The following is a 13,032-nucleotide window of genomic DNA, read 5'->3' on the forward strand; positions in this document are numbered from 1 at the left end:
GTGTGTGGACAGGGGTTTCCCTGGGCAAGCGGCTCATGTTGAGGACAGAGGCGTCCCTGGCTCTGTGGTAGAGACCACTTCGAGAGGGTTCCAGAGTCCTCTCTGCTGTAGCCCTTCAAACACCGACTTTCCAAGACGGAGGGCAGCCCCGGAAGGGGTGACAGGATCAGGCCTCAGTGTTGCTTTGAGGAGCCGTTAAGAGTTCCTCAGCAGGTTGGGGGTTTAGCTCAGTGGTAGAGCTCTTGCCTAGCAAGCGCAAGGCCCTGGGTTCGATCCTCAGCTCAAAAAAAAGAGTTCTGCAGCGGTGGTCTGCCTGTACCTTGCATGTTATGGCCACGGGCTTTACAACCTGAGCTGGCGCTTGCTCTTCCAGCTGGAGGACCCACGCCAAGGCAGGCAGTGCTCCTGAGAGTTTTCTGTCACAGGCCAGTAGGGACAGCAGCATCTGCCTGCCTCCTGTCTGACCCTGTCCAGCCCCCAGAGGCACCAGACTCTGAGACTAGCGGAGGAAGTCCACTTTCCCTCCTGAGATTTGTGAGGGTAACTGGAAGTCACAGCAGCCGCCAGGCTTTCTCCCACCTCGAAGCTCGAGGCTCGTGAGTGGTTCTGGGAAAAGTGGAACCTAGACTCACCTTTCCGCCTTGGCTTGGTTAGGCAGCTGCTGCGGAAAGACACGGGTGAGGGGTCTGGGAGAGCAGGACTGTGCCTTTTGGAGCATGGATGTCTGGAAAAAGGGGGCCATCTTAAGAGAAAGCTGGTCCTGGATGTAGAAGTAGGAACAAACAGCCCTGGGTACCCAAAAATATCTAGGGACAGGGCCAAACACATAGATGAGCATCTGAAAGCACAGGAACATGTGACTGCATACATATAAACACTTCTCTCACATGGTACCTGCTCACATGGACATACACAAGCATGTACACATCCAGACACAGGCACACACAAACAAATTCACACACACACACAAACATAAAGGCACATGCATGGGAACCCACCGTCACACAAACTTAATACATACAGAGGTACCCACTAATTGCACAGACATATTTACATGTACACACACACACACACACACACACACACACACACACACACACACACACTGTAACTTGAACGGCCAGGCTACTTGATGGTGTCCTGGCCAGCAGCCCTGTATAGTTTACCCTGGATGGCAGCCACGGCCCTCCCCTTGCCCCACCTTTCCCCCAATTGGTTGCATAAATTCCCTCCCTTTGCCCCTTCCCTGTGCAGACTGCTCCAACACCAGCACTGGTCTCTGCCGAGCCTCTCTGCCCATTCCTGGCAACTCCTGCAGCACCAGAGTGTCAGCCAGCAACATGGGTAAGAAAAGGGGTTTCCCAAAATAATGGGTAGTTCACCCCTAGTTTAGAGGGTCTTCTTCCCTCCAGGAAATGACCCAAAACTGAGGAGAGGGCAGTGAAGAGAGAACTGGACTCTTGTCTCTACTCGAGGACAGGCATGCGCATACGCAGCTCAAACTCAGGCATTCATGCATGATATTTCTCAGCCTAGATAAGTTCTGAGGAAGGAGCAGAGAGGGACGGCCAGAAATGGTAGTCTGGGAATCCTACCCAGCCTTGGCAGGGGCAGGGACAGTAGACGGGGGAGGGGGCAGGGGACAAGGGCAGGGGCAGCAGACAGGGACAGGAGTAGAGAGCAGGGGGCAGGGGAGGGGAGCATCTTTCTGAAATGAGAAAATCCAATGGGAGTGGGGATTCTTGGGAAGAACTCTGGTATCTCTGGCTGTCACCCTAGCAAACAGACACTGGGTCAACCTCTTGCTTGGGAGGCACAGAACAGCTTTCACAGCCCAGACCTCTCAGGCTGCTCCATACCATCAGTCAGTTGGGGAGGTCAGGGACGGCCACACTAGCCCACTGAGGACCTGTTTCAGCCCCCCGCCCCCCAATCCCACAGCTCTCATCCTTTTGCCTGTGAGCTCCCAGTGTCAGGCTGAGAGCTCAGTTTTGGGAGGGATGTTGAGGTCCCGCTAGCCTTACAAGCTGGCTCTTTCCTGAGTTGGTAAAGTCCAGTGACCAGCCTGTGTAGAAAACCCACTTGAACTTTCTCTGGGTTCCCCATACTCAGAATGTTAGAGACCTTACTTGAGATGCTGAAGGAGGATGCCCTACAAAGAGAGATGGTGGTCCAGGCAACCTAGCAGCCTGGACCAAGCCCTGGGATAGCAGGACAAGCCTCTTCCACTTCTTTCCTGTTTTTCAAGATGCTTTTATTTTATGAGTATTTGCCTGTATGTTTCTATGTGCAGCACATGCGTGGCTAGTGCCCATGGAAGCCAGGTGTAAGACAGTTGTGCCATGTGGGTGCTAAGAACTATACCCAAGGGGTTGGGGATTTAGCTCAGTGGTAGAGCACTTGCAGCAAATGCTCTTAACCCCTGGGTTATCTCTGCATCCCCAAAATGAGCCCCCCTTTTTCTTTCTTTCTTTTCCTTTTTCTTTTTTGGTGTGTGTGTGCGCGCTGTTGGGATTTTTGTTTGTTGGTTTGTTTTTTTGAGACAGGGTCTCACTATGTTGCTTTGTCTGGTCTAGAACTCATGTAGATCAGGCTGACCTTGAACTCAGAGATATCCTCCTGCCTCTGCCTCATGAGTGCTGGGTTCAAATATACTTTATTGATTTATCTTCACCTCCCCCTAAATCATGGGTGGTGGTTCATGCCCATCATCCCAGTACTAAGGGGGCTGAGGCAGAAGGTTCTCGGTGAGTTGAAGGCTAACCTTAGCTACTTGGTAAGGTCCAGGTGAAGTCAGGTTTCTAGACCCTACAGTACTATTTCTACAGCTGCCTCCCTACTTCCCATGCTTTCTAGGGGTGGGGCTCCCAGGCTGCAGAAGGCTTTGCTCTGGCCTTAACTGCTTTCTTAGTGTTTTATTTGATTTTGTCTGTATGGATGTAATGCTTGCATCTATGTGCACTATATGTGTGCTATATGCCAGAGGAGGCCAGAAGAGGGTATCGGATACCCTGGAGCTGGAGTTACAGACAGGAATCAAATCTGGGTTCACTGTAAGAGCAGCCATTGCTCTTAACCACTGAGCCACCTCTCCAACCCCTCTCCTGGGCAAAGGCAGTGCCCAGTCCTTGTGAACTCCACTCCAGGATTTCTTTCCATCTGCATCAGCCCGTTCCCTGGTCAACTCTTCCAAGGACTGGCCCACACTCTCAAGCTGGAATCCTGGTGGCTATTTTGTGACTGTGGTGACTTGTCAGACTTTAGGGTTAGGAAGGGCCTCTCCCTACAGCTGTGATGGGTAGAAAAGTACAAAGTGGCCCAGGGACACACATCTGGTTATCAGTCTTGACCAAACACAAACACTTCCCCCTCATCTGGATTGGCTGCATAGTCCAGGGTGTGGCCAGCAGCAGCTTGGCTCAGGACCCAGGCCTGCATGCTGGAAGTCCCCAGCCTGGGATAAAGTCTCTGCCTTGGATAAATTTGGCGGGATCTGCAGCCTGGCCCATTCCCTGAGAGCCCCTCCTCAAGGACAGACATCAGGAAGACTGAGAACCTGGTTTAGGTCTCACAAAGGCTCCCTGAGGGTTGTCTGTCCTTTTGATTTGTCATATTGAGGACTGAACCCAAGTGAGCCACCTCCAATTGTTTGTTTTTGCATTTTTTGTTTTTCTCTAAGATTTATTTTAGTTTTGTTTTGGTTTTGGTTTTTGTTTGTTTTGTTTTGTTTTTCCAGAGCTGAGGACTGAACCCAGGGCCTTGCGCTTGCTAGGCAAGCGCTCTACCACTGAACTAAATACCCAACCCCTAGTTTTGATTATTGTGTATGTCTGGGTGTGGGTATGTGCTGTTCAATAAAGTTGCCCTAGAGGTCTGATCTCTGAAAAGTTTTTGTACTCCAATAAGCCTCTCGGCCAATACAGCAATCCAAATCAGACCAAACCAGACTGAATTAGAAGAAGCCCTGGTTTAAGGGTAAAGCATTCCTGGGTGATTCTCCAGTCCCCCCAAAGAAGAGACAGGGAGAGGAGAAACTGAAAAACCATGGGCCTGTTTTCTGGGGAGCAGTTTAAACACCCTATGGGAGTGGTCTTGAGCATCTCTGGGGGAGGAGCTGCATTTGGCAGGACTTTCTGGGGGGCAGGGTCTGGGCAGAGAGGTGGGGCTTCCACCAGAACAATCTCCCCAGAGCTTTCAGGTGGCTGTGAGTGGCCTGGTGGGAACTGAACCGCTGGGCCGTTTCTCCAGCTTCCCTAGCTCAATTTTGCTTATTTGTTGTTTTGAGACAAGCTTTCTCTATGTATCACAGGCTGTCCCAAAACTACGTAGACCAGGCTGGCCTTGAACTCACAGAGATCTGCCTCCCAAATGCTGGGATTAAAGGCCTGTGCCCCAACTAAGTGTTTTGCTATGTAGCAAGGCTAGTCTTGAACTTACGCCCCGCCTGCCTTTGCCCCTATAGATGTGGTCGCAATGCCCAGCCCTCTGTGGTACGCTCATTACCATTTTTCACACATGAAGGGGAAACTGAGTTAGATAACTTGTCTAAGTTCCTATGACCAGCCAGGTTGACTGAGGCTGGAATCAAGTCAATTTCGTAACTATGGAGCACATAGTCTCTGCCCCTCCTCCTCCAAGCCCTGCCAAAGTGTCTGCCCACTTCCAGCTAATGTGGCTCCATTCTCCTACCACACCCTCACACGCATCAGAGTTGGGGGGTTGGGGGGTTAGGTCAAAGTGATGGGGCTGGAGTAGAGACCCGGGGTAGCAGGGAGTCTGCCCTTGCCTGCCAGGTGTGTGTTACAGGCTGCAGAGAGGGAGAACTCATGCCCCAGAGCAAGCTCCGGCTAACACGCTCGCTCCCATTGTTTCCACAGCTACAAAATGTGGAAAATGTGGACCAGGCTACTCTACCCCTCTGGAGGCCATGAAAGGTAATTGCACATCTGAGAGCCAGCATCCCTCTGCTGACCCCAGGGTAGGGTTGGAGGACTTCAGGCCTAGCCTTAGCCCTCTTGCTCACCCTGGGCTGCCTCTGTCCAGCCCATCACCATAACCTGCTCTCTACTTCCCAGGACCCCGAGAGGAGATTGTCTACGTGCCCTGTATTTACCGAAACACGGGCATTGAGGCCCCAGATTATTTGGCCACTGTGGATGTTAACCCTAAGTCTCCCCAGTATAGCCAGGTGAGGTGAGGTATGGTCACTGGCACCCCCGAGACGCCCACCACAGCCCCGGTTCCCTAACTCCACCCTTCTTTGTCCTCCTTGGTATAATGATGAAAGCTCCTCCCTGCACAGGGTGCTGAGCTGACCCTGCCTGTGCTGGGATGCCAAGTCTATAGAGGCCTGGCCTGGGCAAGCAGCACTTCTGCCTCTCTCCACCCCAGGTCATCCACAGGCTGCCCATGCCCTACCTCAAGGACGAGCTGCACCACTCGGGATGGAACACTTGCAGCAGCTGCTTTGGGGACAGTACTAAGACGCGCAACAAGCTCATGCTACCCAGCCTCATCTCCTCCCGCATCTATGTGGTGGACGTGGGCTCCGACCCTCGTGCCCCAAAGTTGCACAAGGCAAGTCTTCTGTCCGTGTGGCTAGAGGCCCTTGCGCCTGCTGGCCCAACAGCCCGAGATCAGCTGCCTCCAGCTCTCACACAGGGTCTGGCTCAGCAGCAGGGAGGAAGGGCAGACTTCAGAAGTTACCTCGGCTTGCTGAGCTGGCACCGTCCAGTAGCATGGGCTGGGTGCTTCTTCAGAAGATGAAGCTGCTTCTTGAGGGACAGGAGAGAGCCCTCTTTCCCCCTGCCACACACACCAGTTGGAGCTCATGGCTTCCCTCAGGCAGGAGCTCCAGGCCTTCCTCTCAACACTCCACTAGACATGCTCCCTCTGCACCAGATGTTCACAGCTGGCTGCTGAGGGTGCAGAGCTAACGCTGGCACGGGAGGGGCCCCAGGAGCGGGAGTGCCTTCATGAGAGATGGGGAGGGCTGCTGTCCTCTGACTGAGGACTCACTGGCGGCTTCTCTGCCTTCCTCTTACCAGATTGGATCTATGCTGTCTTCCCTCGGGGAGCGGAAGAGAAGACAGGGTCCACAGTAAAGCAGGCAGAATGGGGGGAGGGGATCGAGACTCCTGGCTCTGTCAAGTCTGACCCCATTCCTCACCTTCTCTAGGTCATTGAAGCCAGTGAGATCCATACCAAGTGCAACCTGGGTTATCTGCACACCAGCCACTGCCTGGCCAGCGGAGAGGTGATGATCAGCTCCTTGGGGGATCCCCAGGGTAATGGCAAAGGTACCTGCTGGCACTGTGGACTCGCAAAACGTCAGTAGAATAAGAAGTGTGGGGAACATCCGTCTGTGTAGGGAGCAGAAGCCTGGGGACCCGTATCTAAAACGTCAGCAAGTGACATCATTTGTTTCAATTACTCCTACAGTGACGAGGCTCAGCTGGGCCTGGTGGTGTAGGCTATAATTCCAGATACTCTCTAGGCAGTGGCAGAAAGATCACAAGTTCAAGGCCTGCCTGGGAAACTTAGCAAGACCTTGTCTCAAAATACAAACAGAAGGCTGGATATGCACCCCATGAGAGGGCACTTGCCTACTTAGTGAAGGCCCAGGTTCAACCCCCAGGACAATCACACATGTACACACTTACATGTACTCACAGCACAGACACACTCACACAAGATGAGCCGTGACTGCTGAGTTTGCTAGTCAGGTGTCACCCATAAGGGCATGAACACACACATGAACCTAGGCAGTATATCATGTAATACCAGCCTTTGTGAATTCATGAGCAAACCTCACAGCCCTTGGGTGTGTGTGTGTAAGAAAAATTCAGCTGAACACAGTGACGTACACCTGTAATCCCAGCACTCGGGAGGCAGAGGCAGGAGGATCTCTGTGAGTTTGAGGCCAGCCTGGTCTACTGAGGGAGTTCCAGGACAGCCAGGGATACATAGAGAAACCCTGTCTCAAGAAAGAAAGGAGAGACAAGGAGGTGGGGAGAGGGAGGGAAGGAGGGGGGAGGAGGAGGGAGGGAGGGAAGGAAGGAGGGAGGGAAGTATTGAGTACACCAAGGCCAGCTGGCTTACATGCCTGGAGCTCCACCTGGAGCTGCCTGGGATTCTTACCTGACCAGCAGAGCTTAGACTCTGGGAAGAATCCCACTGTGGTACGGCAGGCTGGGTCCCAGAACTCTCTGTTCACAGGGAGGACATTCTCCCCAGAGCTCTAAGAGGAGGTAACATTGCTAAGAGGAAGAGCACAGAGTGAGGCCTACCTCACACCTGCCATCTCTGAAATGGATGGTTGGGTACCTAAGCTTAAGGATCTGGCCAGCTGGGTGGTAAAGACAGCGTGGCTCACCCCCTCAACCTAAGCCCCTTTCTTCCCTGCTCAGGGGGGTTTGTGCTGCTGGATGGTGAGACCTTCGAGGTGAAAGGGACATGGGAGAAGCCTGGGGGTGCTGCTCCTATGGGCTATGACTTCTGGTACCAACCACGACACAATGTCATGATCAGCACTGAGTGGGCAGCTCCCAATGTCCTCAAAGATGGCTTCAACCCCGCTGACGTGGAGGCCGGTGAGAGTCCCCTTTGGGCTGGCAGGAGCCTTGGCCCGCACCCTGCTTTCAGCTCTTCAACCTACTCATGAGGCTAAGACATGCCAGGTGCTCAGAATGCCCAGGCCTGTTCAAGAGTCCTCTGTGCCCACTTTCAGAGAATGGGCCATTCTCCATCCTCATCAGCACCCAGCCTCTTCCCATGCCCTCCCATCCTGACCTGATTCCAGCCTCTGGTCCCTATCCCCTCCCACCTCAGGGTTGTATGGAAGCCACATAAATGTGTGGGACTGGAAGCGTCATGAGATTATCCAGACCCTACAAATGAAGGATGGTCTCATCCCTCTGGAGGTCCGCTTCCTGCATGACCCAGATGCTACTCAGGGCTTTGTAGGCTGCGCCCTCAGCTCCACCATCCAGCGCTTCTACAAGAATGAGGTAACCGAGACTGCCTGCCACATCCCCGCCATGCTCTGCCACACCCCCCACTGTTCCTACAAGAGAGTCTCATCAGGACCTCCTCCCAGGCTTCAATATCCACACTTGGTCCCAGCAGCCTAAGCTGCCCCAGGAAGAAATGCTGCTACATGACCCACCTCTCTTCTCTCTGTGTCAGGCTGATTCCCACCTTGCCTAAGGCTGTTTTCTGTTGCTATAACTGAGCAACTGAGTGTCACAGGCAGGACAGTTCTAAGGAATATAAGTTATTTAGCTCATAGGTCTGCAGTTAGTCCAAGGTTGAGGAATGGCATCTGGAGAAGGCTTTCTTGGGCTTGGGAATTCTTTGCCTCCAGGAACATCACAGGGTGAGACAGCCATGTGCAAGAGACAACTGGCTTTATTAATGGACTCACTTTCAAGACAGTCATGAATACTCTCATAGGTGAATCCGTCCTCTGGGAGCTCTGACTTAATTACTTAAAGGTCCCACCTAGTCGCCAGGTGGTGCACACCTTTATTCCCAGCACTTGGGAGGCAGAGGCAGGTGGATCTCTGTGAAGTGGAGGCCAGCCTGGTCTATGTAGCAAGTTCCAGACCAGTCACGGCCACATAGTGAAACCCTGTCTCATGGAACAGACAGGGCTGCATAGATGGCTCAGCAGTGAAGGAAGGGCACTTGTCATTCTTCCAGAGGACCTGAGTCAAATTCCCATCCCAGCCAGGCAGTGGTGGCGCACACCTTTAATCCCAGCACTCAAGAGGCAGAGGCAGGTGGATCTCTGTGAGTTCGAGGCCAGCCTGGTCTACAGAGCGAGATCCAGGACAGGCGCCAAAACTACACAGAGAAACCCTGTCTCAAAAAACAAAACAAAACAAAACAACAAGAAAAAAAAACCCCAAAACCAAAATAAAACAAAACAAAAAACCACCTAAGATATAGCTGAATGTTTTCCTGTGTCCCGCCCAGTCTGCAGCTGCTCAGACCCAGGTAAACACACAGAGGCTTCTATTAATTAAAACTACTTGGCCATTAGCTCAGGCTATTAGCTCTGGCTTACTACTGACTAGCTCTTACACTTAAACTTAGCCCATTTCTGTTCATCTATATGTCTCCACATGTTCCGTGGCTTTACCTGTACGCCATTACATGCTGCTCCCTAGACTGCAGGCTGCCGTCTCCTGCTCAGCCTCCCTCTTTCTAGAATTCTCCTTGTTTCTTATCCCATCCATACTTCCTGCCTGGCTACTAGCCAATCAGCATTTTATTTATCAACCAATCAGAGCAACACATATTCACAGCATACAGAACATCCCACAGCACCTAAGGTTACAGTATGGTGGTGCACACCTAAGATCCCAGCACTTGGAAAGTGCAGGCCATAGGGACAGGAGCTTGAGGCCAGCTTGAACTACATGAGACTGTCTCAAAAAGCAAAACGAAAAAATCTACTTAGTGAGCATCTGTGTCATGACAAATACTGGCGGTGCCATGATGAAGCAGTCATATTCCTTGTCTTAGGGCCTTGCAGGGAAGGAGACCACAAAGCCCAGTGTCTGCTCCCTTCCTGTCCCCAGTTCTAAGCACACTTTCTGCCTCCCTTACCCATTGTAGGGAGGCACCTGGTCAGTGGAGAAGGTGATCCAGGTGCCCTCCAAGAAAGTGAAGGGCTGGATGCTGCCCGAAATGCCAGGTGAGTGCTGGAAGGGTGGGAGTTAGCAGATGGATCCTGGCCTGGAAGAAAGACTCCTTAAAGTCCCTCCACCCACTCCTTAGGCTTGATCACTGACATCCTGCTGTCCCTGGATGACCGCTTCCTCTACTTCAGCAACTGGCTGCATGGGGACATTCGGCAGTATGACATCTCCAACCCCCAGAAGCCCCGCCTTGCTGGGCAGGTAGAGGCACTAGTGAAGGAGAGTCTGGGCATGGCATAGAGGCTGGAAAGCCTTGGGTGTGTGTGTGGGGGGGGTGATAAGGGAGGAGCAGGAAAAACAAAAATGTGAGCAAAGGCACAGGCTCAGGACCTGAGAGTCCTGGCTGAACACAGGGAAGGAGTCTGAAATGAAAGGGAGGCTAGCACACCTTTAAGGTCAGCAGTAGAGAGACAGAGGGAAGTGGACTTGAGTTCAAGGCCAGCCTGGTTTACATAGTGAGTTTCAGGCCAGTCAGAGTTCCATGGTGAGATGCTATCTCATGCACGCACGCGCGCACGCACGCACGCACACACTCTAAGGAATTCCAATAAGGGAAACAGCTCTTCTGTAATGTCCACTCTTCTGTGACTAACTATCCAACAAGAACAAAGGAAGGAGAGGTCTAGTCCAGCTCCTGGTGGAGAAGGGAGGAGTCCGTCATAGATTTGTAGACAGAGCACGAAGCAGCTGGTCACAACACACATGCAGTCACAGGATGCAGAGAGTTCAATGCAGGTGCTCAGCCTGTCTTCCCCTTTTATTCAGTCTGGAATCCCAGCCCAGGGGATGGTGCCACTCAGGCTCAGGGTAGATCTTCCCTCCTAATTAAAGCTCTCTGAAACGCCCCACAGATACTCTGGCAGGGGGTGGGAGGTATCCTCGTTGATTCTACAGCCTAGTGAGCTTGATAATGAAAATTAATCGTCACTGTTTTCCCCCTTTGTCCTCTGCACCCCTGGACCCAGATCTTCCTGGGAGGCAGCATTGTTAAAGGAGGCCCTGTGCAGGTGCTGGAGGATCAAGAGTTAAAGTGTCAGCCGGAGCCCCTAGTGGTCAAGGTGAGAACATCTCTCTGGCCTCACTGGCCCCTTGGATCCATTCTCAAGGAGTATCTGGAGGAATGCTCTTGGGATCCAGGTGGTGTGCCAACCCCTCAGTCAATCTGTATGTTACTTGGAGTCCGACCTCTTGTTTCCCCAAGGGAAAACGAATCCCTGGAGGCCCTCAGATGATCCAGCTCAGCTTAGATGGGAAGCGCCTTTATGTCACCTCCTCACTGTACAGTGCCTGGGACAAGCAGTTTTACCCTGATCTTACCAGGTGAGCAGCCCTGCCCAGGGTCACCTCTCTAACTGTCCTACCCAGAAGGGTCATTTGGCCTTCTGAGGACTCCTCAGCAACTGTACCCACCACACAGATGGCCCATTTGGACCCTGACCATCCCCAGGAACCCATTTATACTCACCAAATCTTAGGGTAGGGAGCTGGTCTCATATGACCTCTCACTTATCCTTTTCTTCTCTTCCAGGGAAGGCTCCGTGATGCTGCAAATTGATGTAGACACTGTAAACGGAGGGCTCAAGCTGAACCCCAACTTTCTGGTGGACTTTGGGAAGGAGCCTCTCGGTCCAGCGCTGGCTCACGAGCTTCGTTACCCAGGGGGTGACTGCAGTTCTGACATCTGGATCTGAGAGGAGGAACCCGGCTTCACTCTGCTCTCGTGGTCCCCACTATGCATGGCCACAGAGGAATAGTGAGATGCCCTGAGCAGAGTCACTGCTGTTGCTTGTCCATTGTGATTTTTCCCAAATGAGTACATGGAAGCACCAGGAATAAAACGCTGAACCTGTCCCACGTGTCACGGAGGGGAGGGGCTGAGTCCTCTGCCACTGACACTGTCATGCATAGAGAAGGCCTGAAGTAGACTCCAGAAGTCAGTAGTCCTGACTGGTCTGTGCCAGTGATTCCAACACGATGCCAATGACGACAAACATCTCCCCTTCTATGGCTATCAGAACCTAAAGATTTAAGGGTATGATTGCAACAGGAAACCCGAGGGATGGGCATGTCAGTCAATGTTTTAGACGACTTTGGGCATGTGTGTGTATGTATGTGTGTATGTGTGTATGTTCAAGCAGGTGTGTGTGTGGTGTGCATTTGTATGTGCACGGGCATGTGTGTGTGGTGTTGGTGTGTGTCCAAGGATGTATATGTATGGTGTGTGTGTGTGTGTGTGTGTGTGTGTGTGTGTGTGTGCATGCACTTGTGTGTGTGCATTTAAGCCCCAGGTTGACACTGGGTTTCTTTCCTGATCACTCTTTGCCTTGTATATATACAGAGAAAAGCTCTGTTGCTGGACCTGGAGCTCACTGTTGCAGGGGGGACGACTAGCCAGCTTACTCCAGGGATTCTGGCTCTGTTTCCCATGTGTTGTGCTCACAGGCAGGCCAGCACACTCACCCAGTTTTCACATGGGTTCTGAGAGCAGACACTGGTCCTCACACATGGCCCCAGTCACATGGGTTCTGAGATCAGACACTGGTCCTCACACATGGCCCCAGTCACATGGGTTCTGAGATCAAAACACTGGTCCTCACTCATGGCCCCAGTCACATGGGTTCTGGAGAAGAGACACTGGTCCTCACACATGGCCCCAGTCACATGGGTTCTGGAGATCAGACACTGGTCCTCAGACATGGCCCCAGTCACATGGGTTCTGAGATCAGACACTGGTCCTCACACATGGCCCCAGTCACATGGGTTCTGAGATCAGACACTGGTCCTCACACATGGCCCCAGTCACATGGGTTCTGAGATCAGACACTGGTCCTCACACATGGCCCCAGTCACATGGGTTCTGAGAGCAGACACTGGTCCTCACACATGGCCCCAGTCACATGGGTTCTGAGATCAGACACTGGTCCTCACACATGGCCCCAGTCACATGGGTTCTGAGAGCAGACACTGGTCCTCACACATGGCCCCAGTCACATGGGTTCTGAGATCAGACACTGGTCCTCACACATGGCCCCAGTCACATGGGTTCTGAGATCAGACACTGGTCCTCACACATGGCCCCAGTCACATGGGTTCTGAGATCAGACACTGGTCCTCACACATTGCCCCTGTCACATGGGTTCTGAGATCAGACACTGGTCCTCACACATTGCCCCTGTCACATGGGTTCTGAGATCAGACACTGGTCCTCACACATTGCCCCTGTCACATGGGTTCTGGAGATCAGAACACTGGTCCTCACACATGGCCCCAGTCACATGGGTTCTAAAGATCAGACACTGGTCCTCTACATGGCAGCAGTCACATG

At 52.5% G+C, this 13,032-nt stretch overlaps 1 protein-coding gene across 1 annotated transcript; it reads left to right on the top strand.

Moving 5' to 3' along the window:
* The first annotated feature begins 1,245 nt into the window (after positions 1-1,245).
* Selenbp1 (selenium binding protein 1) lies at positions 1,246-11,557 on the top strand. Its single transcript, XM_036190370.1, has 12 exons — positions 1,246-1,344; positions 4,878-4,934; positions 5,076-5,188; positions 5,392-5,577; positions 6,179-6,299; positions 7,410-7,592; positions 7,831-8,009; positions 9,625-9,703; positions 9,787-9,908; positions 10,673-10,765; positions 10,909-11,027; positions 11,236-11,557. The coding sequence occupies exons 1-12, from the start codon at positions 1,341-1,343 to the stop codon at positions 11,396-11,398; spliced, it is 1,419 nt and encodes a 472-aa protein (XP_036046263.1). The 5' UTR covers positions 1,246-1,340; the 3' UTR covers positions 11,399-11,557.
* The last annotated feature ends 1,475 nt before the right edge of the window (positions 11,558-13,032 follow it).

Source organism: Onychomys torridus, chromosome 6 (genome assembly GCF_903995425.1).
Source record: "Onychomys torridus chromosome 6, mOncTor1.1, whole genome shotgun sequence".
Taxonomy (NCBI): Eukaryota; Metazoa; Chordata; class Mammalia; order Rodentia; family Cricetidae; genus Onychomys; species Onychomys torridus.

Coding starts and splice junctions, on each gene's coding strand:
- Selenbp1 (XM_036190370.1), top strand. Junction 5,578..6,178: donor GTGCCCCAAAGTTGCACAAG/GCAAGTCTTCTG, acceptor CACCTTCTCTAG/GTCATTGAAGCCAGTGAGAT. Junction 9,909..10,672: donor AGCCCCGCCTTGCTGGGCAG/GTAGAGGCACTA, acceptor CCCTGGACCCAG/ATCTTCCTGGGAGGCAGCAT.